The sequence below is a fragment of the Jaculus jaculus genome, chromosome 6 (genome assembly GCF_020740685.1).
Source record: "Jaculus jaculus isolate mJacJac1 chromosome 6, mJacJac1.mat.Y.cur, whole genome shotgun sequence".
NCBI classification, from domain to species: Eukaryota; Metazoa; Chordata; class Mammalia; order Rodentia; family Dipodidae; genus Jaculus; species Jaculus jaculus.
In genome coordinates this window covers 90,375,041-90,401,379 of record NC_059107.1, presented here as the reverse complement: position 1 = coordinate 90,401,379, position 26,339 = coordinate 90,375,041, and the positions used below count along the sequence as shown (strand labels likewise).

The 26,339-nt window shown below is 44.2% G+C and overlaps 2 protein-coding genes and 1 pseudogene across 4 annotated transcripts in view; 1 reads left to right on the top strand and 2 right to left on the bottom strand.

Moving 5' to 3' along the window:
* The first annotated feature begins 1,282 nt into the window (after window positions 1-1,282).
* Asb8 (ankyrin repeat and SOCS box containing 8) lies at window positions 1,283-15,889 on the top strand. Of its 2 annotated transcripts, none has more exons than XM_045152887.1 (4): window positions 1,283-1,359; window positions 4,276-4,435; window positions 6,691-6,795; window positions 12,957-15,889. In XM_045152887.1, exons 2-4 carry the CDS (start codon window positions 4,307-4,309, stop codon window positions 13,587-13,589), a joined length of 867 nt encoding a protein of 288 aa, XP_045008822.1. In that variant the 5' UTR covers window positions 1,283-1,359; window positions 4,276-4,306; the 3' UTR covers window positions 13,590-15,889. The 2 variants fall into 2 exon arrangements, with proteins under 2 accessions (XP_045008822.1, XP_004668608.1); XM_004668551.2 differs by having other exon boundaries at window positions 1,302-1,359; window positions 4,272-4,435.
* On the bottom strand, window positions 9,026-10,556 carry LOC105944784 (annotated as a pseudogene).
* Window positions 15,890-17,171: 1,282 nt separating the features above from the next.
* The window catches only part of Pfkm (phosphofructokinase, muscle), a 60,723-nt gene continuing 51,555 nt past the window's right edge, over window positions 17,172-26,339 (bottom strand). For both annotated transcript variants that reach the window (XM_045152726.1, XM_004668549.3), the window contains 12 exons: window positions 25,340-25,404; window positions 24,642-24,705; window positions 23,443-23,592; window positions 22,931-23,001; window positions 22,520-22,607; window positions 22,286-22,438; window positions 21,657-21,821; window positions 19,719-19,780; window positions 19,374-19,485; window positions 18,146-18,245; window positions 17,958-18,063; window positions 17,172-17,692 (listed from right to left, as the gene is read on the bottom strand). In XM_045152726.1, coding sequence (XP_045008661.1) covers window positions 17,548-17,692; window positions 17,958-18,063; window positions 18,146-18,245; window positions 19,374-19,485; window positions 19,719-19,780; window positions 21,657-21,821; window positions 22,286-22,438; window positions 22,520-22,607; window positions 22,931-23,001; window positions 23,443-23,592; window positions 24,642-24,705; window positions 25,340-25,404 — 1,281 coding nt within the window. In that variant the 3' untranslated portion in view covers window positions 17,172-17,547. The remainder of the gene's footprint in view (window positions 17,693-17,957; window positions 18,064-18,145; window positions 18,246-19,373; window positions 19,486-19,718; window positions 19,781-21,656; window positions 21,822-22,285; window positions 22,439-22,519; window positions 22,608-22,930; window positions 23,002-23,442; window positions 23,593-24,641; window positions 24,706-25,339; window positions 25,405-26,339) is intronic.

The window sequence follows — 26,339 nt, the reverse complement described above, 5'->3', positions numbered from 1 at the left end:
ATGGTGTGTGGTTCAGATTCCTTACAGGCCTGAGATCTCCAGTGGTATTCCTCATGCTGGCTTATGAGGGGTGCTCAGTTGAGGAAAGTTGTCTGGAGCTGTCTTTTCTTTAAGGGTTTTTGATTTTTTTTTTTTTTTTTTTTATGCCAGTGTGAGTAGGAGACTCCCTTCTGCTCTTGCTAAGGCGGGACCCAGAGAATAGAAGCACTTCCCAGTGCCTGTGGGCTGGAGCTAGAGCCTCACTAGTTGTGATTGCAAAGAGCTGGTAGCTCTCTCCTGCTTCCCTGGGTCTCACCTGGGTTAAAAAATTCCTTACATAACCCGGGCGGCACATGCCTTTAATCCCAGCACTCGGGAGGCAGAGGTAGGAGGCTCACTGTGAGTTCGAGGCCACGCTGAGACTACATAGTGAATTCCAGGTCAGCCTGAGCTGGAGTGAAACCCTACCTTGGGGGAAAAAAAATTCCTTACATACCTTAACTTTTTGATAAGAAGAATGTATTGTGGGTTACCTTGACTCTTTTTTTTTTTAACCCCAGGTTTCGTTTTCAAGGCTCCTATTTGGTCATCTTAACTGGAAGTCCTTTTTGTACAGTACCCTGTGCTTGACCTTGAAGTGTTTAGGCTCTGCAGAGCAAGACCACCACTTCAGGTGTCAGCATTTCCCTACCTGTGAAGGGTTACAGTCAGTAGTTACATCTCTTAATCCTCAACCTCGGCACACTAGACTTTTTGGTTGACTGCTGCATTTGTCTTAGGTCATTCTGAAAGAGGATGGGCATGGTGACTCCTCGCTGCAATCCCAACACGCAGGAGACCGAGGCAGGGATTCAAGGTGGAGACCGGCCTTGGCTACATCGTGAGACATGTAGAATAATGTTAGGGAGTCTTTTGCCAGACAGTCCCCCTTGGTTAAGCCTCCTAAGGAAGTGAAACAGTAGACAAAAGCAGCGTTGAGTTCAGCAAGTAAGGGAATGGCGTCCCGGCGTGTTCTCAGATGCAGAGTGAGAGAAGGAGAAAAGTGGGCCCACAGCTGACTTGGTTGACGCAGGCACAACCATAAAGAATCCCAGAAAACCGGGGTTTCAGGAGTTTCTTTCCCAGCACAGGACCAGGACCCGAGAACCAAGGCTGTGGCTAAGAGCGAGACTGCGCCCGCACACAGCCAAAGCCCTGCCGGCGGTTAGGACCCCAGCTCTGCGCGAGACTGCGCAGGCGCGTGGCTGCCTGGCGCTGGTCGTGCGCAGGCGCGTCCCCTGCGCGGTCTTCCGGTCGTGACACCCGGGAGGCCGCTGTAGGTCGCTTCTGCTTCCGGGTCACGGGTTGACAGCGGCTTTGTGGACCGAGCTCGGCGTCTCGGTGAGTGCGGTCCCCGGAGCTGGCAGGTCAGCAGCCGGAACCCCAGTCCGAGGCACGCGGGCAGAGCGCGGACTGTGCTCGCTCGGGGCCCGCGAGCCTCCCGTGGCAGGCGTCGGTCCCGGCCTTCGGTGGTCGGGGCGGGCTTGATCGGTGGCTGCGGCTCCCGGGTGCAGACGGCGAGTCTTCACCGGGGTTGCTGCTGCCTGTGAGAGTCCCTGTCACAAGTGGCAGCACGCGCCCTTTGCATTTCGGACCCGGGCCCTCCGCCCCTGGGCGCGGCGAGCCTCTGCAGCCGGAGGGCCGAGGGTCCCGCGCACCAGGCCTATTCGGTTGAGTGTCGTCCACCTTGCATTTAAAATTAAACAAACAAACAAAAAAAATCCTTAGGTGTTTTCTGTCGATTCTGTAGCCCAAGAAAACTGTGTGGGTCAGCCTCAGCAGAACAAAGGACCCACTCGGGTCAGAGGGTGCACGGATTGCTGCCCTGAGGGACGGTGGTTAGATTTCATTGTACTTGCCTGACAGCGAATGTTCTCCATTGCACGAGGATTTATAGTCTTACCGGAGCAGGTGGGCACCAGCCAGGCTCTGGTCTGGAATTTTTAACCTGGAGTCCAAGAGCACCCCGAACATTGACATTGGTTCATCATACACATTACCATGATCTAGGGACTTAACAGAACCACTCAATTATTCAGCTCCCCCTAAACCGTTTTTTTTTTTTTTTTTTTTTTTTTTGTTCGAGGTGAGGTGTTCCCCTAACCCAGGCTGACCTGGAATTCATTACGTAGCCTCAGGGTGGCCTTGAATTCAAAGGATCCTTCTACCTCTGCTTCCTAAATGCTGGGATTAAAGGTGTGCGCCACCATGTCCCGCTAAGCCTTCTGTTTTAAATGATTCATATTTTGCTGTCATTCTTGGAATCCTTTTCCAAATTATATCTTTGCCCCAGCACCCCACCCTTTCTTTGCTGCAAACTCTGAGAGACAGTGCTTGTGTTTTATTTTTGGTGCTGGAAATTGAATGGAAGACTTTGCAAATGCTAATAAGCAGGTGCTCTACTACGGAGCTGTAACCTCAACTCTCATTACATTTTTTTCTTATTTATTTTAGAGCGAGAGAAAGAGGCAGATATAGATGATAGATATATAGATAGGTGGATGATAGATAAAAAGGCGTGCCTGGGCTTCCTGCCACTGCAAAGGAACTCCCCATGCGTGCGCCACCTTGTGCATCTGGCGTTAGTTAGTACTGGGGAAATAAACCTGGGTTCTTAGGCTTTGCAGGCAAGTGCCTTAATTTCTAAGACATCTGTCCTGCCGTACATTTTTAAACAAATATAAATGACTACTGATAAGCAAAAAAAGAAAGAAAAAACTGGTAGAATTTTACCATGTGTAAAGGGATACCCCATCACAAAAGCAATTTTTTTTTTCTAGGTAAGGTCTCACTGTAGCTCAGGCTGACCTGGAATTGACTATGGTCTCAAGCTGACCTCGAACTCACATCAATCCTCCTACCTTGGCCTCCCAAGTGCTGGTATTAAATATTTTAAAAATATTTTCATTTATTTATTTGAGAGAACAGGCACACCAGGACCTTTTGTCACTGCAAACTGCACGTACATATGCCACTTTATGCATCTGGGTACTGGGGAATTGAACCTATGGCCTGTAGGCTTTGCAAGTAAAGGTTTTGGTTTTGTTTTCAGGTAGGATCTCGCAGTAGCCCAGGCTGATCTGGAATTCACTGTGTGATCTCAGGGTGACCTTGAACTCTTCTGCCTCTGCCTCTGCCTCCCAAAGGCTGGGATTAAAGGCCTGTGCTGCCACACCCCATCCTGCCCACAGCAATTTTCTTTTTTCCTTTTTTTTTTTTCTTTTTTTTTTGGCGGTAGGATCTCACTCTAGCCCACACCGACCTGGAATTCACTGTGTACTGTCAGGGTAGACTTGAGCTCACAGTGATCTTGTCTGCCTCCTGAGATTATAGGTGTGTGCTACCATGCCTGGCTTTTTTTTTTTTTTTTTTGGTTTTTCGAGGTAGGGTCTCACTCTGGCTCAGGCTGACCTGGAATTCACTATGTAGTCTCAGGGTGGCCTCGAACTCTCGGCGATCCTCCTACCTCTGCCTCCCGAGTGCTGGGATTAAAGGCGTGCGCCACCACGCCCGGCATGGCTTTTTTTTTTAAGTGAGAGCAAGCAAGAGAGAATTGGTGTGCCAGGGCCTCCATCCACAACTGAACTCCAAATGCATGTGCCACCTTGTGCGCATGTGTGACCTTGCGTGCTTGCATCACTGTTGCCTTGTGTGTCTGGCTGACATGGGACTTGGAGAGTCAAACATGGGTCCTTAGGCTTTGCAGGAAAGTGCCCTAACCGCTAAGCCATCTCTCCAGCCCAGCAAGTGCTTTCTAACCACTAAACCATCTTCCCAGTCCAGGAAATATTTTATATATTATGAAATGGCCAAATTAATTTTTATATTTTTTCTTAATAGTTGTAAGTATAGCATGCTTAATTACTGCAAGTCTTGAATTTATTAGGATCCAAGTAGTTACACTGGTTCAACAAATATTTATTGAGGACCTATCATGTATCAGGAACTAAAAAAAACCTTTATCTTTGTTCCCAAAAAGCTGGTAGTTTAATAAAAGCCCAGATTCCTAAGCAATTACACTAAAGGGTTAAAACTGTTTTATCTTCTCTACAGTTATTGTTATTACTATTATTATTATTATTTTGGTTTATCAAGGTAGGGTCTCACTGTAGCCCAGGCTGGCCCGGAATTCACATTCTCCCCCAGCCCCATAAATTAAAAAAAAAAAAAAACTTTTTTTTTTTAACTCAGATATACCCTAAAGACAGGTGTGCTCATTGGTATTGCATATGCCTAAAACTTCTTTGTTTCAGGCAGTTTGGAGCATGTGAACACACTCTGAGCCTTGATGAGTTCCAGTATGTGGTATATTATGCAGAGCATTCAGAGCAAATATTCTCTCTCAGAGCGCTTAATCCGAACAATCGCTGCCATCCGCTCCTTCCCACATGATAATGTAGAGGACCTCATCAGAGGGGTGAGTGTGCTGTTCTCCGTGAATAGTCCTTTGGGTGGGAGTTGGAGAATCTCTGCTAAATCTCAGTGGATTACAGATTTGCAGTGACAAAATCACATGACCATTAGGTTTTGCTTCTTTTACCATCTCCCTTTCACTTTCTGTATTTGATATTTTTCTTCATAAAATATGTTCTAGGTTACCCTAGTCTCATGTTCTTTGTAAAATCTGCCTGGATAAGGTGCATATATATGGATGCCACCCAGCTCATATTTTGCTGAGGGTGGGAGGAGGTAAGCAAAGCAGAGGTTGGTTTTCAAATCCTCCTGAGGTTTTCTCCAAACCTGGGTTATGATGATTACATAATAACACCCACCAGTTCGAGTTCTGTAGAGGACATCAGTCCCCAAGCTGTGTGGTGTTATACTTAAATAAAGCACTTTATCTGATATCTAATCATTGCTGTTCAGTATTCTGTTACATCTAGTATTCTAGGTTTTTGGTACTCTTATGTATATTACTTCCTGTGAAGAGAAGTTACCAAGTAATTTTTCAGAAAATTTATCCAGATATTTACTCTCTATAACCTTAATTCCTTTTTTTCAAGATAGTGTCTCACTCTAGCTCAGGCTGACCTGGAATTCACTAGTCTCTTAAAATTTTTCTTAATTGCTGGGCGTAGTGGTGCACACCTTTAATCTCAGTACTCGGGAGGCAGAGGTAGGAGGATCACCATGAGTTGGAGGCCACCCTGAGACTACATAGTGAATTCCAGTTTAGCGTGGGCTAGAGTGAGACTATACTTCGAAAAAAAAAATTGTATTTACTTAAGAAGTACAAAAAGAGAGTGAATATGGTTGAGCCAGGGCCTTTTGCCACTGCAAATGGACTCCAGACACATGTGCCACTTTGCATCTAGCTTTACATGGATACTGGGGAATTGAACACTGACTGACAGGCTTTGCAAACAAGTGCCTTTAGCCACTGAGCCATCTCTCCAGCCCAACCTTTTTTTTTTTTTTTAAATAAAAAACAAAAACTTTAGGATTCTTTCTTTCATCCAGGGATTCCATACAGAGTTGGATCAGTTAGGTGGGAGGCACAGTTATAGAAGGAAAGTATGCAATGTTAGCTTGTTCTCAGCAATTGGGATCAGAAGATTCAGGGTAGGAACTTTGTCACATTCTAATTCTAGCTCCAATGCAGAGTCATTCCATGGCTTTGGTCTGAGTGGTATCTTCATCTCCCTCATCAGATTAGGAATAGAAGTATCTGCTGGGACTGAGTCCAACTTAAAGATAATTATAAACAATCAGAATGTTAAGGTGGTCTTACTGTTAGAGTCATTTGTTAAATGGTAAAAAGAACATATCAATTTTGGCCCAACAAACTGACTTTGTTGTTGTTGTTTGTTTTTCTGAGGTAGGGTTTCGCTAGCCCAGGCTGACCTGGAATTCACTATGTAGTCTCAGAGTGGCCTCGAACTCACAGCAAACCTCCTAACTCTGCTTCCCAAGTGCTGGGATTAAAGGTGTGCGCCACCATGCCCAGCTGATTTTGACTTTGAAAGCATAGTGGTTATAGAAAGTTAGTGCCAGCAGCTTTTCTGCCTGATAAAAGGCTCAAACAACTTTTCCACCTTATGTCCTCAAAGATGTCAAAGTGGCTATCTTGGCAAGCTACCTTGTAAAGAAACTTAACTTTTTATATATTTATTTATTTGAGAGAGGAACAGAGGAATATATAGAAAGAGAATGGGTGCACCAGAGCCTCTAGCTACTGCAAACAAACTCCAGACACATGTACCACCTTGTGAATCTGGCTTTACATATGTACTGAGGAATTGAATCTGGATCCTTTGGCTTGGCAGGCAAGCACATTAACTGCTAACCCATCTCTCCAGCCCTGAAACTTAATAAAGTGATCTGAAGAAGTCACAGTTCCTTTCCTTGCTCTTCAGTATATTCCCTTGGCTGGATATTTTTGTTGTTGTTGTTGGTTTTTCAAGGTAGGGTCTCAGTCCAGCTCAGGCCAACCTGGAATTCACTATGTAGTCTCAGGGTGGCCTCAAACTCATGGCGATCCTCCTACCTCTGCCTCCTGAGTGCTGAGATTAAAGGCATGTACCACCACGCCAGGCTCCTGGATATTGTTTTTAATTACTAAAAGTACCTATAGTTCAAATATAGACCAGCTTAGGAGTCTCTTCCACTAAACTTGGTCTTGTATCTCTTCCTGCCAGATGAGCACATTGACTGAATTCCTCCTTCCCACAGGGAGCAGATGTGAACTGTACCCACGGCACACTGAAGCCCCTGCACTGTGCCTGTATGGTGTCAGATGCTGACTGTGTAGAGCTACTCCTGGAAAAAGGAGCAGAGGTAACTAACATTGTCAATACATTCTCACTAATGATGACCCAAAACTAGCCTCAGATTTTCTTAGAAGTTCTTAGTATCTCCAATCTGACTTTGTAACTCATAACGAACATTGGTATAGCTGATAGTAAAATGTAACAGTAACTCCATAAAGTTATTTTAAAGATTTCATTATTTTGGCTTTCTTCTCTTTCATTTAAGCTGTCCTTGGCTCCAGGGAGTTTTCTCTCCCATTCCTTCCACCTTCTCCACTAGGCATTAGTCATATTTCTGGTGAATCCTCTTCTGTTGACAGAAACTTTTTAACCCCAAGTCAATACAAACCATTGAAGATTCACTGTCAGATATGTACTGTTCTAGGAAGTAACTTTCACCAAGCAACCCCTTGCTAAGGATTGAGCTACTTGTGTTATTTTTGCCCATATATTTTTAGATATTTTGTTTGTTTGTTTGTTTTGAGGTAGGGTTTCACTCTAGTCCAGGCTGACCTGGAATTCACTATGTAGTCTCAGGGTGGCCTCGAACTCTCGGCGATCCTCCTACCTCTGCCTCTCAAGTGCTGGGATTAAATGTGTGTGCCACCATGCCTGGCTTTTTAAAAAAAAAATTTAATTTTTTTTTTCTTTATTTGAGAGAAAGAGAAATAGGAGGGAGAGAGAGAGAGAATGGGCAGCCAGGGCCTCCAGCTGCTGCAAATGAACTCCAGATGTGTGTGCCCCCTTGTGCATCTGGCTTACGTAGGTCTTGGGGAACTGAACCTGGTCCTTTGGTTTTTCAGGCAAGACTGCCTTAAACCTAAGCAATCTCTCCAACCCCTTTTGCCCATGTTTTTAGTGTGGCTTGTTCTTGTCTTCCAATATCTTAAGATAAACCAAAAGTTTTATTTTTATTTATTTATTTATTTGACAGTGCATAAGAGAGGGAGAATGGGTGTGCCAGGGCCTCTAGCCACTGCAAACAAACTCCAGATGCATGCGCCACCTTGTACATCTGGCTTATGTGGAGTTGAACTGTGGCCCTTTGGCTTTGCAGGCACATGCCTTAACTGCTAAGCCATCTCTCCAACCCAAAAGTTATTTTTTAAAATATGTTTTATTTATTGATTTGAGAGAGAAAAAAAGAGAAGAGAAAGAGGTAGAATGAGTGCACCAGGGCCCTTAGCCACTGTAAACAAACTCTTATTTACTTGAGAGTGCATGCGAGAGAGGGAGGGAATGAGCACACCAGGGCCTCTAGCTACTGCAAACAAACTCCAGATGCATGTGCCACCTTGTGCATCCAGCTTTACGTGGGTATTGGGGAATCGAACCTGGGTCCTTTGGTTTTGTAGTCAAGCACCTTAACTGCTAAGCCATCTCTTCAGCCCTAAAAGTTAATTTTTTTTAAAATTTAGATCTTTAGTAGCAGTTTTCTGATCATAAGCCAAACCTCACAGTCCATAGTTCTTACTGCATTCAGGTCTTGCAGCTCAGACCAGAATAGTCCATCAAGTTGTACTTACAGCACTGTAAGTTATCTCTTTAGGCCAAGGTTTCAACTCCTTCCACATTCCTCTTGAAAACCAGCTCCAAAAGGCCAAAGCCACAGTCAGGTGTCTAGCAGCAACCCCACTCCCGGTACCACTTTACTGTTGCAGTCTGGTTCGCATTGCTGGTAGAAATCACCCAACCAAGAGCAGCTTCTGGGAAAAAGAGATTTATTTTGGCTTACAGGCTCGAGGGGAAGCTCCACGATGGCAGGGGAAAAGGATGGCATGAGCAGAGGGTGGACATCACCCCCTGGCCAAAAGGTGGACCACAGCAACAGGAGGGTGTGCCAAACACTGACATGGGGAAACTGGCTATAAAGCCCGTAAGCCCGCCCCCAACAATACACTCCCTCCAGGAGGCATTAATTCCCAAATCTCCACCAACTGGGAACCTAGCATTCAGAACACCTAAGTTGATGGGGGACACCTGAATCAAATCACCACAATTACAGTCTCTACAAAGTAGTTCTGTCTGTTATTCTGATGAAAGGAAAATTCCTCTTCATTAACTTAATCGTTTGTGGGTTGTTTTTTTTTTTTTTTTTTTTTTTTGCTATAACACTTAACACATGAACAGAAGACATCTATTATTTTTCCACTAAAACAAAATAGTACAATAGTTTTCTTATATCAGTACTGTATTTTAAAAAGGTTAACATTAAAAACAAAGAACCATTGTGTTTTTGAAATAAGCTTCTTGACATCTTAAGTGTCCTTCTGTCTGCATTCTTCTGCCAATTTATTCAGAAATTTCTGATAATGAGGAAGGCTGCTGCAATGAGTATTCTTTGCAGCTTCTTCATTTGTATAAAAGAGTGAACACAGCTTACAGTAAAACCCTGTTTTAGGTATCACCTAATCTATACCAACAGGAACATTGGGCTGATATGGTCCAATTCTATACTCATCTGGGATTGTATAGGCCTCCTTGTCATCACTTTGGCCATCTGCATTTTCACTTGCATCTTTGTTCAGATCATCAGCATTCTCAGCTGATTCAGCACCTGTTTCTGCATTTTCCTCATTCTTAACTCCATTTTCCAGCGCAGCATCATTGTCTTGATCAAGTTCTTACATCTTGTCCACCTTTTTAAGTTTTTTCTTGGCTGCTGCTGAAGCACTTGACTCTCTTTTCACAGCTTTATCTGAAGGCTCTTTCTTCCCATCAGAAGTCACATCACCCAAATTAGCAAGGTCAGTCTCATCTCCCACTGAACTGCCACTTTCTAGCAGAGCTGCTGCTTCCTCTTCATCAACAAGCAGCTTGTCTTCAGACTCGAGAAGCATATTGGGTTCTTGTTCTGTCTGATCATCCTTTGTATCTTTCTCGCCATCTTCACCTGACTTTTCTTCTTGTTCTTTACCTTCGGCAGTACTTTCAGTCTTCTGAGATCCATCAGTTTTAGATTTCTTGTCACTTGGAGATTCTTTGCCATCTGGAGAATAAGATCCTTTCCGGGACTTATCTTTTTTCAACAAGTCAGTGCCTCTGTTAAGAATCCTCAGTACCAGTTTTTTGTATTTCTCAGACAAATCAACCTTAACACATCTACCCTGGAACCAAAGTGCTTTCTTCAGACAATGGTCCACCATGGCCATTGCATCTTCTCTGGTCTCCATCTCAATAAAGGCCTGACTTTTCCTCCTCATCAATATATAAGTCTTTATTTTCCCATAAGGCTCAGCAAGTTTGAGGACAGCACTGTCAGAATAGCCAGAATGGGGTAAATTGCTGAGATGTATCACATATCCAAGCTCTTGCTTCTGATCAAACTTCTGATCAGGCTTTCCTTCAGGTTTCTTTATTCTTTTGTACTTCTGGGACAAATGGACCCTCACTGGCTTGCCCAAATACTAATGCTGGTGTGGTTGTATAATAATCCACTGCAGCCTGAGCATCTTCTGTGGCTGCCATTTCAATAAATGCCTCATTTATTTTGTTTAGAATCAGATGGTTTGAAATAACTCCAGAAGGTTCTACTAACTGTAGTAGTTGGTATCTCAAGTTTTTTCCTCGCTGAAAATCCATGATGTGAACAACTTTGCTAGTTTCCACTCTGCCTTTCTGCATGTGCCTTGGTCTTTGCAGGTTTCCATTTCCAGCACCTAGGTTTCCTCTCGGTCCAACTGCTGGTCCCCCAAGATGGAATGAGGGAGGTGGAGGTCCCAGAACTCCTGGTGCTGGATTTGTAGACTGCTGCAGCATGAGTGGATCACCCATTGCATGTCCCGTATCATTGTCAGGATTCCACTCTGGGTAGATTTCAAGAAGCTGGCATCGACCACTGTGACTTGCTCCATTGATATGTTGGCTCCACTCCTTGGTGGAAGGGAGAGGGAAAAGGAGAGCTACCTCTCTCTGAGAGTGGGACATAGAGGCTCCCACAATCCCCCACAGCAACGGCCCTAAAAGTTAATTTTTGAAAGCAGACCCATGACATTGGTATGAAGCGGCATAATTATTAAAAGAACAGATCTGAGCTTGGCATGGTGGTGCACTCCTTTAGTCCTAGCACCCGGGAGGCAGAGGGTCACCCTGAGACTACATAGTGAATTCCAGGTCAGCCTGGGCTAGAAGACCCTACCTTGAAAAACAAAAAACAGAAAAACAAAAACAAGAAGAGGAAGAGGAAGAAGATGAAGAAAGGAAAGAGAAAAAAGAACATATCTGAACCAGGCATTATGGTTCACACCTGTAATCACATTACTTGCAGAGATGAGGCAGGAGGATTATGAATTGAAGGCCAGCCAGGGCTATATAATACCCTGTCTCAAGACTATCCCCAGCCTTCCAAAACACAAATGACTCTGGAACCACACTTCATGGGTTCTGATTCCATCTCAGTTGCTTCTAGTTGTGTGGCCTTTAACAGAATCCTTAAACCCTTCCTTTGCCTGTCTCCCCGTCTATAAAAGGGTATGATAGTGGTACTTTAAGTCATAGCATTGTAAAGTGTTTGGATTGTCAGTGGTAGCAATACCCAAGTAAGCATGTGTCAAATTAATACATTTAGTATTAGCTTTGACTGCCTGTGAGCCATCTTGAAGATGTGTGTTCTGAGGTGCTAATTTGAAACAGTCAAGACAAAGCCAGCATGTAGTCCTAAATTGAACAGTAAGCCCAAGAAACAGGTTCCACCATCCTCCTCTCTACAGCTGTTCTCTGCATGGCACTAGTTATTTTACAACTTTGTGATCATCTGTTTGTGAGTGGCCCTAAAGTGAAAACCAGTTACACACTGAAGTAATTAATACCAGTGATAAAGTAGATATCAAACTTAGCAAAGAAAAAGGTTTAACTCAATTAAATTGCTCAGTTTTGCTTTGTTGCACTTTGTGAGGGAAGGTAATGTACCATTTATAAATTCATTTGTGAACTGAGCACATAATTGTTATTTCAGTGCAGAATTTCAGCAGGGTGGCTCATTTTCCAGACCAGAAAATGTGTGCTGTGCACTCCACATGCTCTCATGGGGTCTCTTGAGAGTCCGCAGCACGTTTTTGCAAAGGGCCCACTTTCATATTTTGAGCTTCTCTTTGGTTGAAGAACATAGTTTGCTCTATGTACAAAGTTTTAACTTCATTATTATTATTATTTTCATTCTGGTTTCTTTCCATTAGTCATAGGATTCAGAAAGAATAAGGATAGGTAAAATAATCCAGATTTTCTTGAGCAGTATTAAGGACTTGGGCTTTTTTTTTTTTTTTTTTTTTTTGAGAGGGACAGAGAGAATAGGCACACTAGGGCCTTCAGCAAAAGAACTCCAGATGCATGCACCTTCTTGTGCACATATGTGACATTGCATGCTTGTGTTACTGTACATCTGGCTTACATGGGACCTGGAGATTTGAACATGAGTTCCTAGTTTCTCAGGCAAGTGCCTTAAATGCTAGGTCATCTCTCCAGCCTGGACTTCATCTTTCCAAATGTATTCCTCAGTCTACGGTACAGATTCTGATTGAATAGAGAAATAGAACTTGCAGCAAAATCCTATTTTTTTAAAGTGTATTTATTTATTCATTTGCAAGCAGAGAGAGACAAACACAGAATGGGTTCGCCAGGGCACCATTGTCCATCTGGTTTTATGTGGGCACTGGTGAACCAACAGGGTTATTAGGCTTTACAGGCAAGTGTCTTAACCACTGAGCCATCTCTCTTCTGCAGCAAAATCCTAAACAGTACATGGCAACTAGTTAATATAATAGTGTTAATCATCTTTAGATTGTTCCTTTCCTATTTTCTCCTAAGCACCTGTCATCTCATTTGATCACAAGGCTGCCTGGGAAATGTTTACTGACCTTATTACTCAGAGCACTGCATGATTAAAAAAAAAAAAAAAAAAAAAAAAGGTGGTAGGAGGCTGGAGAGATGGCTTAGCAGTTAAGGCACTTGCCTGTGAAGCCTGAGGACCTAGGTTCAATTTGCCAGTTCCCACCTAAGCCAGATGCACATGTTGGTGCATGTGTCTAGAGTTCATTTGCAGTGGCTAGAGGCCCTCATGTGCCCATTCTCTCTCATAAATAAAAATATAAAAAAATTAAAAAGGTAGTAGGTAAATCCGTGCAAGATTCTTCAGTGCATCTTCCTTCCTCTCAGTGATCTGCCCACTGTAATGCAGTTCCTCCCTTCCTACAGGTGAATGCCCTGGATGGTTACAACCGAACAGCCCTCCACTATGCAGCAGAGAAAGATGAGGCTTGTGTGGAGGTCCTGTTGGAGTATGGTGCAAACCCCAACGCACTGGATGGTAACAGAGACACCCCACTTCACTGGGCAGCCTTTAAGAACAATGCTGAATGTGTACGGGCTCTCCTAGAGAGTGGGGCCTCTGTCAACGCCCTGGATTACAATAATGATACACCACTCAGCTGGGCTGCCATGAAGGGAAATCTTGAGAGTGTCAGCATCCTTCTTGATTATGGTGCTGAGGTCAGAGTCATCAACCTGAAAGGCCAGACACCCATCTCCCGCCTAGTGGCTCTGCTAGTCAGAGGACTTGGAACAGAGAAAGAGGACTCCTGTTTTGAGCTCCTCCATAGAGCCGTTGGACATTTTGAATTAAGGAAAAATGGCACCATGCCACGAGAAGTGGCCAAAGACCAGCAACTATGTGAAAAACTGACTGTTCTGTGCTCAGCCCCGGGAACTCTAAAAACACTCTCCCGCTATGCTGTGCGCCGTAGTTTGGGACTCCAGTATCTGCCCGATGCAGTGAAGGGTCTTCCACTGCCAGCGTCTTTGAAGGAATACCTGTTACTTGTAGAGTAGCCTGGAGGAGACATTTGCACCATCATGCAGGCAGTTCTGGGTGAGCTTTTCCCTGCAGTGCTCTCTCTTGTCATGAGATACAAAACTTTTCCTGTTGTGTGGTTCATAGATTTTGAGGGAACATGTCATAGTAGTAATCTCTATACCAAGCAACCAAACCAAAAAATTTTTCACTTTTGTTTGCTGTTTACTGCTTACTTTGCATTTTATATTGCACCCTACAAAAGAAGAGGTCTTCCCCACCTCTCCTTTAGGGAGAGTCAACAGTGCAACTAAATTTCTCTAGGAAGATACAAAGTATTTAAAGGGTATGTGTGTGTGGTTACTTTGAAGACAAAATTTAGCATTGCAGAACTTCAAGAAAAGTTTTCAGTTTATCTGTGAAGTTTAAAATCACAAATCCATTTAACAAGAATTCTGTCCTGCTGGGTGTGGTGGTGCACGCCTTTAATCCCAACACTCTGCATACAGAGGTAGGAGGATCGACGTGATTTTGAGGCCAGCCTTACACTACATAGTGAATTCTGGGTCAGCCTGGGCTATAGGGGGACACTACCTCAAAAAGCCAAAAAATAAAAATTAAACGAATTCTGGCCCAAGGATGAAAATAAGATACTCTAACCTGAAATAGTGTGCATACTCAGAGGTGGGCATTCAGAGGGGCTGGCTCTTTCCCACAGGTGTGCCCCAAGGGTTACAGTCATTCAGCATGTTATTTCACAAAGAGATTCTGCTTCTCCCCACATAGAAGCAACAGGTTCTAATCATTTTTCTGACAGTGCTTTCTCTTCCTGAAAGCCAGTTTGCACTAATGAGCTTTAGCACATAAGTCTGCACCTTAGATGAAGTTGTTTGCTCCAGCAGGGGAGAATGGGCTAGGCTGTTTTTTTCCCATGGGCTTTCGTTCCCTGTGGCAAGCTCCCTCTGCTAAGAATTTGGAATTGTTTTTCCTTCCCACTCTTTGCTTTTTATTGATCCATAGAAGACATGGGTTGCAAAGTGGAATTGAGAAGGGAATAGGAAAAGAATATAAAAACTCACTTTGAGATAGCCCACCTACCCAAATAAGACCTGCTTCAGTGAATAGTACTTAGTCAACTTGGTCTTCCTTTTCATGTTCCTGAATGACACCAAGTTGACAGTGATATTAGATATCCTGTATGCAAATTTGAACCCTTGTTTTTTAAAGTTGGCTGGAAACTACACACAAAATGAATAGACTCTGCTGGCACAGCTAATTTGAAAAACTGTCTGCTTTTGTCCTTTTGCTGCTTTTTTGCCCACAAAAAAAGAATAAAGTTCTAAAAAAAATTGACAACTCCTGCTCTTTCTGCTTTTTCCCCTTCCCTCTTTTACCCCTGTGCAACAAGTTGTTTACTGCTTGGCTGTGCCCTTCCATCCCAGCCTCTCCCTCAGCAAATTATTTTGAGTATGGGTGAAAAGGAGAGCTTGGACAGAGTGTTTGAAAAGCTTTCCCTTCCTTCATACACCCCCTCCATCCCAGGTTTGGAATTATTACTTTTGGTCTCAAGCCCAGCTTCAGGGTATAGCTCAGTGGTACAGCACTTGCCTAGTATACACAAGGACCTACATTCAATAACCAGCACTACACCAAAACAAAACCCAAACCAGCTGCACATTAGCTCACCGAGGAAGCAGCTTCTAAGGTTTCAGGCCAGACCAGTTGTCAGAAATTCCTGAGGCGGGCTGGGTTCGTGAGCTTCTTCAGAAGCTTCTAAGGAGTATCGGAGAGAGAATGACAGCTTCTCCTTCAGGTACTGGTTCTAAAATTTAGCAGTCACTTAGAGCCATGCAAGGAAATGGTTTCAACCCTAAAGCCCAGGCCCCCTAGACACTGATTGGATTGGGCCAAAATGGGATTGGGCATTAGTATTTTTAAAGGCCACCCCCAACTGATTCTACTATTGAAGCTAAGTTTATGAACCACTTCTGTAGGTGCTATTTTCATCAACACTGTTGATGTCTGGAAAGGGAAAACATTTTGACCATGTGACAATAGGTGTTACCTGTTTCCTCGTAACTTCATCACAGTTGGTGACTAACAAATTCTAGTTCCATTCTGCTAGTTTCATCACAGCTTCACCTGTTTTTTTGTATGTGTGTAGCATGCATGTGGTCTGTGGTGCATATAAATGTGTATGCAGAGGCCAGAGAATGTTGACTGTCCTCTCATCACTCATCCGAATATTCCTTGAGTTGGAGTCTCTACCTCAACTGCAGCCAGCCAGCACCAGAGATTTTTTATTTTCCTTTTTGGTTTTTCGAGGTAGGGTCTCACTCTAGCCCAGGCTGACCTGGAATTCACTATGGAGTCTCAGGGTGGCCTCAAACTCCAATCCTATCTCTGCCTCTCAAATGTTGGAATTAAAGGTGTGCACCACTACACCCAGCTTTGATTTTCTTTTCTTTTTTTAATATTTTTTGTCATTTTTTTTTATTTATTTATTTGAGAGCGACAGACATAGAGAGAAAGAAACATAGAGGGAAAGAGAGAGAATGGGCACGCCAGGGCTTCCAGCCACTGCAAATGAACTCCAGACGCGTGCGCCCCCTTGTGCATCTGGCTAACGTGGGACCTGGGGAACCGAGCCTTGAACTGGGGTCCTTAGGCTTCACAGGCAAGCGCTTAACCGCTAAGCCATCTCTCCAGCCCTTTTTTGTCATTTTTATTTCTTTATTTGAGAGTGACAGAGAGAGAGGGAAAGAAAGAGACAGAAAGGGAATGGGCGCGCCAGGGCTTCCAGCCACTGCAAACAAACTCCAGATGCGTGCGCCCCCTTGTGCATCTGGCTAACGTGGGTCCTGGGGAATCGAGCCTTGAACTGGGGTCCTTAGGCTTCACAGGCAAGCGCTTAACCGCTAAGCCATCTCTCCAGCCCCTGATTTTCTTTTCTAAGTGGTCTATACTATATTTATTTTCAGATCATCTTCTCCTGCCCTTCGCCTGCCTCTTGGTCATTTTCTCAAAGGTTAAATACTGGAAAGTAGGTCTGTAAATTAATGGCTATTAGCACATACAGTGTTCTGAATAACCTGTGAGCTTTCCCTATCACTTTGCCACAGCAGCTTACATGATGAGGAGGAAGAAGCATGAGGGAACGGGGTGGCTATGAAATGACAGTTGGACTCCAACTTTTGTTCGGCTGTAAGACCCAGGAGACATTACTTAGTCACCTTGAGTCAGTGTCCTCATCTCTAAAGCTGGTTGTCACCACTCCCCTCCTAGGGCTACTTAGAGGGTTCAATGATACCATGTAAAATACCTAATAGGAATGATGCTTAAGGCTAATTTCTCTTCCCCTTAAAGAACTTGAGCATTAGGCTGCTTTACTTCTTGACTCTGGCAATAAACCAGAAAGGTGCATCCACTTGGTTGCAGAGGAAGCTCAAGGGACTGGGTGTTGGGAGGGGCATAGAGCTGGGCATCAATGTACTGTGTCCTGGGTCAATGTATAAGAAGCAGAGTGAAAAATACTTGACATCACATAGGCTGTTTGCTCCCAGGCGTCTGAGTAGGTCTGGTGTACCGCGAATATCGTAGCAGAAGAACCAAAAGCACAATGACCACTTGGCATTTATTAGTGTAGTTATCATTTGTCACTGCACTTAAAGTAGAGAACTAAGGCTCTTTGTTATCACAAAGAAATAAATAAACCTTATTTTTAGGAAAATTCTAACAGAGTAACTGCAGTAGCACTAGAGGAATCCAGCCTGTGGCAGATGAGCTGGAGGAAAAGTAATGATAAACTCTACCTGGGAGCCAATTACACTCACTACCCCTCCCCCAGCCCCAGGCCAGAGCTGATTGTGGTTACAGGTACAAAGTAAAAGGAAACCTAGTGGGGGAGGGGCTAAAACACTGAGATATCATGGACTTAGATCTACCAAGGTGTGAGCTGACCATGGTCAGAGAATCTGTTCCTCACTCCAAAGAGATCTAGACAGCAGCTTCCCCAGATCTTTTCCGAGAGATGTGCTCCAGATGGGCGTGGTCTGAGGTGTCCAGGTCAATCTCGTACTTGGCTAAGATTTTGAGGATGGGCCTCAGCTTCAGCCACCACTGTTCCTTAGGGATTCGATGCCTACAGAGGAATGAGAGAGATTGAGATATAATCTTACAATTTACCATGACAATTCCCCATCTTCCCCCACTTTCCCCTTCACATTTATAGGCAACAAACCAGATTATGATCTAATTTTAATGCACCCAGTGAACTACTACCAAAGGCTTATGGGAAGAAGTTGCGCAAAACAGGCCATTTCTCCTAACAGAAGAGCAATGAAAACAGTGAGTGGGTTGAGAAGAGTAGGACTTATAAGTAGTCCTCTGGAAGGCAGATTACTTACTCAAAATCTGTCTGGTCCTTCAGCTCAGTCACTGGTTGAAAGAGCAGGGCTCTCTTACGCATCCCCAGAACACAGCCTGAATCTGGAGTATTGGCAAAGATTCTCCCTGCAGAAAAGGATGGTCCATTAGCTTCTCAACTAGGGAATCAACCCCTATAGAGGAGGCTCACCCTCCCACCCTAACCTACCATTACGGTAACTCTCTTTGATTTTTCCAGACATCCAGTTCATAGCTTTAGCACCCATCTTAGTGGCAAAATTCCTGTCAAAGGGAGTTGGGCTCCCACCCTAGAGGGAAAAATAATTCAAATTATCTGGAAGGACCCTAATAAAGCAATAAAAATATCTAGACATACAGAAAAAATGAAAGAAAGGGTTCTGGACTTACAGGGATCTGAAAAACTAACCATGAAAGGGTACCATGAAACTGTAGAGACCCAAGGTGAGCGGGCCCTTTACCAAATATAAGGGTAATTGGTCAAGGGGATGATAATCTCACAACTCTCTTTTAGCACCACAGCTATCAGATCTCATTTTAGTCTTACTAGCTGTCAGCTCATTCTCTACCACTCTTTGGCCTAGCACGTTTGGTCAGCAACCATCATCAGGGATGTGTTCTTTGTGGCTCAGCCTAGCTGTTCCTGGTAGAATCTAAGAAGAATCTGAAACATTACTTTTTCTCTGAATAAGAGGTAAGTAGATGGGAAAGTGGGAAGGAAGGAAGGAAGGAAGCAAAGGCAGGAGACAGAGTTTCTTATATATTCAGCAACTGAGATACTAGAATTCCCTTATGGATAGAGAAACATCAGAGCTTAAGAGGCATCAGCTGGGGACATTTGGAACTAGTACCACCTATGGATGAAGTCTACCTGTGATAGGAATTGTCACTGGTAGAAAGGAAGCCTCAGTGGAGCTGGAGCAAGGGCCTATACTCATTCATCAGGCTCCTTGTAAAGATAGCATCTAAGTTTGTTCTAGCTTTAACCCTGAAAAAAATTCTCCTTTCTGGACTTTATTTTCCTTATCAGTATCAGTACTTCTCAACTAGAAATAATTTGTCCCTTAGGGGACATGTGGCAATATTTGGAGATGTTTTTGTTAAAACTGAAAGTAGTGGGGGGTAACCCTGGCTCCTAACACGGAGAGTCAAGGATGTTACTAAACCATGTTACAATGCATAGAACCGAAACTCATAGAAAAGAATTATCCACTCCCCAAGGTCAATGAGGCCAAGGCTGAGGAAATCTGTCCTACATGAAAACAATGGACAGAGTCTCTAAGGCCATTTCCAAGGATAAAGATGTTTTGATGCTATGGCCCAAGCTTGGCAGATTGGAGAAGGTCAGTGAGAGCCATCTATGGCTGTTAGGGGTTCTAGTTACCTGGTGAAAGGCATGACTGAAGTGTCTTCCTTACCTGCTGCATGTGGCCAAGCACATTCTTCCTGCTGTCAAAGATGCCCTTCCCCTCCTCAGAGTACAGGTTGAAAATGAAGTCAGTGGTATAGTTCTCATTGCACTTCTCATTCCTGCTCAAGAGACCAAAAGCCCTTGACTCCAGTTACCTCCCCAGACTTCCTTGCTGCCTTTGTATGTGTTCTTCCATTTCCTATCTCCTCCCAAGATTTGGGGGATGGGCTCCTCCAACCCACCTTATAGCTACAGATTCCTCAGTGTTCCAAACATAGATCCATTCTAAGGATTAAAGTCAACACCTTACTAGTTTTTTTCTTCACTTAGGAACAAATGGTAAATGAGGTACCTTAACACCAAGCCCCTTTTCACAGTTGTTTTCATCTTTTGCACCAGATGTTCAACATTCACCTGAAATGAAACAGTACATCCTAAGCTTAGCTGGAACTAGGTAAGGTTGGGCAAGCACAATTTGTCTCTTTTCTTCTACACTAGGCCTCTCAAAGTGGGAAGAGGACATAGAAATATGTGCACAAGCCTGGGATTGAACTGTCTAAGTTCCTTTAAGAAGTTTGGTACAGCCAGGTGTGATGGCTCATCCTTTAATCCCAGCACTCGGGAGGCAGAGTACCCAAGTAAGCCAAATGCACAAGCACATAGGTCTAGAGGTTGTTTGCAGTGGTTAGAGAGGCCCTGGCGTCCCCATTCTCTCTCTACGTGCCCCTTCCTTCCTTCCTTCCTTCCTTCCTTCCTTCCTTCCTTCCTTCCTTCCTATCTATCAATCAATCATCTATCTATCTCAGATAAGTATAAAATACTTAAAAAGAAAGCAAGCATTTTAATAAAAAAAAAAAAATCACCTATCAAAAACTGTAGAGAGCTGGGCTTGGTGGCACATGCCTTTAATCCCAGCACTTGGGAAGCAGAGGTAGGAGAACTGCCAAGAGTTTGAGACCACCCTGAGAATACAGAGTGAATTCCAGGTCAGCCTGAGCTAGAGCAAGACCCTACCTTAAAAAAAAACAACAACAACAACAACAACAAAAAATACCCTGTAGAAAGCCAGGCGTGGTGGTGCACACCTTTAATCCCAGCACTTGGGAGGCAGAGGTAGGAGGATTGCCATGAGTTTGAGGCCATCCTGAGACTATAGAGTGAATTCCAGGTCAGTCTGGGCTAGACTGAGATCCTACCTTCAAAAACAAACAAACAAAAAAGCTTGGGGAGGGGATATGATGGAGAATGGAATTTCAAAGGGGAAAGTTGGGGGGGTATTACCATGGGATACTTTTTATAAAATCATGGAAAATGTTAATAAAAATTTAAAAATTAAAAAAAAGATCCTTCATTCAAAAAAAATAAAAAAAAAATGTTTAAAACAACAGACTGGATTTATGGATTTTCACAATGACCTGAAATGTGACAGGCAGAACTGAAAGAAGTGACATTAGAGAAGCCTCAGTGACAGCAGATGTCACTCAGCCCTCAACCTCTCTGATCTGCTTATCCAGGGGTTGTGATTCTCCTTCCCTCAGAGGACTGACTCTGGTAGCTTCGGTCTTTACAGTCTTGACATGGTTACAGTATATAAGCTGTGATTCATCTATCAGGAATGTGCTTTATTTGAATTTTGAGCTGGGCATAAAAGTAACAGACCCCCCCACCCTCAGCCCCCAGCAGGGGTTGGCTGGGACCCTGGGCTAGGAGTTCCCTCAGCACACTGCTAAACTTCTGCTTTGTGGTTGTTTTTTTCCCCAAGAGTGAACTCAAATTTGGGAAAATAAAGATCATATGGTTCTGCTGTGAAATATGAATGAGTCTTACCCTAGTAGTGCAAAGGTATCTCCCTCAAAAATGGAGTGGCACCAAGGGAAAGTTGGAGGGAGGAAAATCACTGATTCACCAAGTAGTCACACCACCTGCTCTCTTAGAGTAGAGAAGTTTGCAAGCCTTTCTAACCTTTCTAAGGTTGAAAGACCTTCCTCATCTACAATATACATGTAACATCATCTGCATATTTATTGTGAAGATAAAATGCAAAGCTGCGCATAGGGCTTAGCGGCAGCATGCCACCTGACAAAACATGCATTCAAGTATTAGTAGCTGTGACCGTATGTGTGAGGCAGCACTGGAGAAGACCTACAAGGCTCTTCTAGTCTTCATAAGGCTCCATGCACCTATCAACTCCACCCTGACCTTGATCTCTCCTAACTAGTTACTGTGAGGATAATTAGGAGACAAAATCGAACAGGGGAGAAACATTCAGCAGCCTCGGGTGGCCACCCACCTGTAGGTCTCGAATGGTAAAAGGCTCTTCAAAAATGTAGGCAGCATCAGCTCCAGCTGCCAGTCCTGCCATGGTGGCCAGATAGCCACAGTAGCCACCCATAGTCTCAATGATGAACACCCGGCGCTTGGTGCCTGCTGCTGACTGCTTGATCCGGTCGCAAGTCTATAAAGACAAAGGGTCACCGAAAGACAGGGTCCAGGAGTCTAATTCTTGGCCCTTCTTTAGCCCTTGTCATTAACTCCAGAACTATGCCCTTTCTAAACAGCAAGCCCCCTGGACCTCATCAAGGTCCTGCATTCAAGGAGGGCACACACTTGCCAAACACACTGTGTAACTAACTTCTCTCTTGGGAAAGAAGTTCTACCTATCCTTAATATTGCTTAAAACAGGGAAATTTATTGGTATAAACCTCAGAAAGCAAAATAAACCATTTGCTAATATTTCATGCACTTCTAAGTGAGGAGAATAAATGTCATTAGGTCTGTATAGATGTCTGGGCTTGAAATGTTTAAAAAACATTACCACTTATTTGGTACTAAAGAAAGTGACTCACTTTTCAAGACTACACTCAGTTCAGGGACAGTAACCCTGGCCAACAGGGATGGGAGATGGTAGCAGACTCTCACCGTGCATATGGTATTGAGTGCAGTGTCCGCCCCAATGCTGAAATCTGACCCAGGGACATTGTTGGAAACAGTGGCAGGAATGACCACAAATGGGATGCAGAGCTCATCAAACTGCTTCCTGCCCTCCATCAGCTCCAGTCCCCCTGTGTAAGCCTATGGAGAAGAGAATGGCAGCGGCAAGCACAGGAAGAGAGGAAGGTGGGAGAGAGAGGAGGAAGTGGTAGGGACACTCACCTCAAAGCCCCCAATGATGACAAGGCCCTGAATGTTAAACTTAGTGATGTTGGCACTGATCTGCTCAAAATTCTTCTTGGGTAGAGTCCTAGTTTGACCAGTGGCAGAAAAGAGGGAATAGGAATTGGGGAAGAGACAGCAAGAGGTAAGGAGAGAAACTTAAGAGAAGTTGCTTTATTTTATAATTTCTTGATGTTCCCCCATACTCTCACACCGATCTAGAAGACACAATGGGCTATAATCATCTGATCTGCTACATGATGTGTGGGTGGGCCTGTCTGTTTTCACTGAAATCACTATGAGCTTGAAGAGCGGTGGACACACAGGCCCTGACCTAGTGGACAGATACCCTCATTCATAAGACATCTTAAAGGGGTGACTAGAAGGAGGTGCTCCAACAATGCCACTTACCTTTTAGTCCCAAGTTTGGAACCACCCTGGCCAGTCCAGCCCCCAACATAACTCCAGCCAACTTCCTCAATCTGTAGGGAAAGACCACACAGTTCCTCCTTATAGCTAGAGCATTAGGAGCCCAGAGTGAGACTGACAGGACGTCCTGACCTCTGGCCCCACCCTGTCTCCCTCAGTTGGAAGAGATGACAAGGTAATGGCTTCTCCCACACACTGAACTTCTGACACCTTTCATGCTCATTTGAAACCATTAAGCATATATTTATGTCAGGCACCATGCTGAGCTTTGGGATAGAGAATTAAATCAGAGATGATGTTTGGAAAGGTTTGTTCCTTTTGTTCCTGCTCATTCCTGTTATCCTAAAATTTACTCTCTCTGGAAAGGAGATGGAAGTAGTTTGATCCAGGGGAGCAGAGACAATGGACTGGTCACCCCTGCTACAGTGATCTTTCTCATGGCTGCTAGTTGACCCCAGAACATACATGTGCCCTCCTTTTCTGAGTTCTCATACCTGACCCTTAGCCAGACCCTCAAAGCCGTCATGAACAACCAGCATTCTGTTGCCCTGGATGAGGCCAATCCTCACAGTGGAGCGGACTGCAGCATTCATGCCTGCAGCTGGGGCGCCCACATTCATCACAGCCACAGTATGCAAATTACCCTGCAGGGAAGGAACCAGGGAAAGGAGGACAATATACAGGACAGATATTACCAAGAGAGGCAGAACTTCTAGCCCTTCCAGACATTTGCTTGTGCAATTCACATTGCTCTCCCAGAGAATGCTAGCACAGTTGGTGAGCTCATCCAATAAAAGCAAAATTCATTACCACAAATCAATAGAAAAACCAGGTCCCATCATTAATTACATAACACATAAAAAGCTCTTCAGAACAGTGTTTCCCGAAGTGTGAACCTTGGACCACCTGAACCAAAGTCTACTACCCGGGGAAGTTGTTGTGCAGCACATGCCTGGCTCCTGCCCCAGACCTGACTCTCCTCTAAGAAAAGGGCCCAGGAATCTGCATACTCAATAAACAACCCAGATAATTCTGGCATATAGCAAATTTTGAGAACTGCTACTCCAATGGGGGCAAGAGTAACTTAAATAAATCTAGTTATGACTATTTCCACAGGATCAAAACCCTCTTTCCTGTTTTCTGAATACTTTCTTTTTTTTTTTTTTTGGTTTTTCGAGGTAGGGTCTCACTCTAGCCCAGGCTGACCTGCAATTCACTGTGGAGTCTCAGGGTGGCCTCGAACTCACGGCAATCCTCCCACCTCTGCCTCCCAAGTGCTGGGATTAAAGGCGTGAGCCACCACACCCGGCTTCTGAATACTTTCTTTCCAACTCTGCTGCAAATGAACTCCAAATGCATGCACCACTCTATATCTGCCTTTACATAGGTAATGGAGAATCAAATGTGGGCCAGCAAGCTTTGCAAGCAAGCACATTTAATTGCTGAGCCATTTCCCCAACCCAACTCTTGCCAACTCTGAACTGGGTATGAGACTTGGGTAAGAGACATCCAGAACATACTAAGAACACAGATTAGTATCTAAAAGTAATCATGTAGGGTCAGGATACCAGCACTTGAGATTATAGTGGAGACAAGAAGGTGGCAAGGCCAAAGTTGCATGGATTGAAGATAGCACTTCATAGAGAGACCAAGGGAGGGAGAGGGTTAAGGAAAGAGTACAAGTTGCCAGTACCTTAGAGACTGGAGGTCTGACATGAGCTAGAATCTTGTATACCTCCCAGTTGTTCATGAAGCTCCTGTAAAAAGTATAAAGATAACAGAGTATCTTCAGGTCACTCCTCATGGCCAGCAGCCAGAGATCTTGGTCAGAAGTCTGAATCGTGGGATGAAGTTCCATAGGGCAAATCTCTAAGGACCTAACTGGGGCAGTGCAAGGACTGGGCAGGGGCCTCTCATTCATCACACCCTGAGTTCTCTTCTCCCAGATGCTGTGCTCAGCATTAAGACACTGCTCCTTGGCTAGGACCTTATTGGGGTCCACATCTAGAAATAAACGGTAAAAGGCTGATCCCAGAGACAGCATCCCTGGAATGAACTGAGCTTTCTGGTTATGTCACAGCTGATTTTCTTAGGGAAGAAAGGGTTGCAGAAACAGTAAGAAGAAAAGGCAGTTTAAGCCAGGCATAGTGGTACACATCTTTAATCCCAGTACTCGAGGCAGAGGTAGGAGGATCACTGTGAATTCAAGGCTAGCCTGAAACTACAGAGTGAATTCCAGATCATCCTGGGCTACACTGAGGCCTTACCTCAAAAGAAAACAAAGAAAAAAGACAGTTTACATTCTGGGTCTAGAGCTAAACAGATTTTTTTTTTTTTTTACTTCATTCTGGTATTTGATTTCTGTAGTTAGCAATCTGGTTATTTCCTCACCGGCCTCTCAGCTTCATGGCTTCATCAAACCTCTTCTCAGCCATAGCTTTAGTCACGTCTTTGGTCTGAAGGAGTACAGAGCACAGCAACAGTTAGGACTCCATGGCATGATTCTGCATAACCAAATCTCCTGTGAGATCCTGTCGACCTACACCATAGCTTGCCTTTTTTGTTTTGTTTTTTGTTTTTCGAGGTAGGGTCTCACTCTGGCTCAGGCTGACCTGGAATTCACAATGTAGTCTCGGGGTGGCCTCAAACTCTTGGCAATCCTCCTACCTCTGCCTCCTAAATGCTGGGATTAAAGGCGTGAGCCACCATGCCCAGCTTCCTTCCTTCCTTCCTTCCTTCCTTCCTTCCTTCCTTCCTTCCTTCCTTCCTTCCTTCCTTCCTTTCTTTCCTTCCTTTCCTTCCTTCCTTTCCTTCCTTCCTTTCCTTCCTTCCTTTCCTTCCTTCCTTCCTTCCTTCCTTCCTTCCTTCCTTCCTTCCTTCCTTCCTTCCTTCCTTCCTTCCTTCCTTCCTTTTCTTTCTTTTCTTTCTTTTCTTTCTTTCTTTCTTTTTTAAGACAGCAAGAGCAACCCATAGGTGGACCCTTCCTCTGGGGACCCACCAGCCAATTAGGTCCCTTGTTACACATCTGAGCCTGGTGATGAGGCTCATTCTGATTGGATGCCTGATGCTTATGGATGGGACTGAACCGTAAGTATAAGCCCTTCTCTGTCTTTTCTCCTCTGCTTCTCTTCCCTTCTGCCCTCCAGAGAGACTTTTTCCCTATGCGAGGGACGTTTTGCCAGTCTCCCATCACCCGAAAGGGGTAGAACTTCTTTTGACTTGGGAGATTTCCTGTTTTGCTTTCTCCTAACTGTCCCTAAATAAATCTCATGATTAACCCATAAAAAAAAAAAAAAAAAAAAAAAAAAGCCAGCAAGAGCAAGAAAGAGAAGACAGAATTGGCACACCTGGGCCTCAGCAGCTGCAATCTAATTCCAGACACTTGCACCAC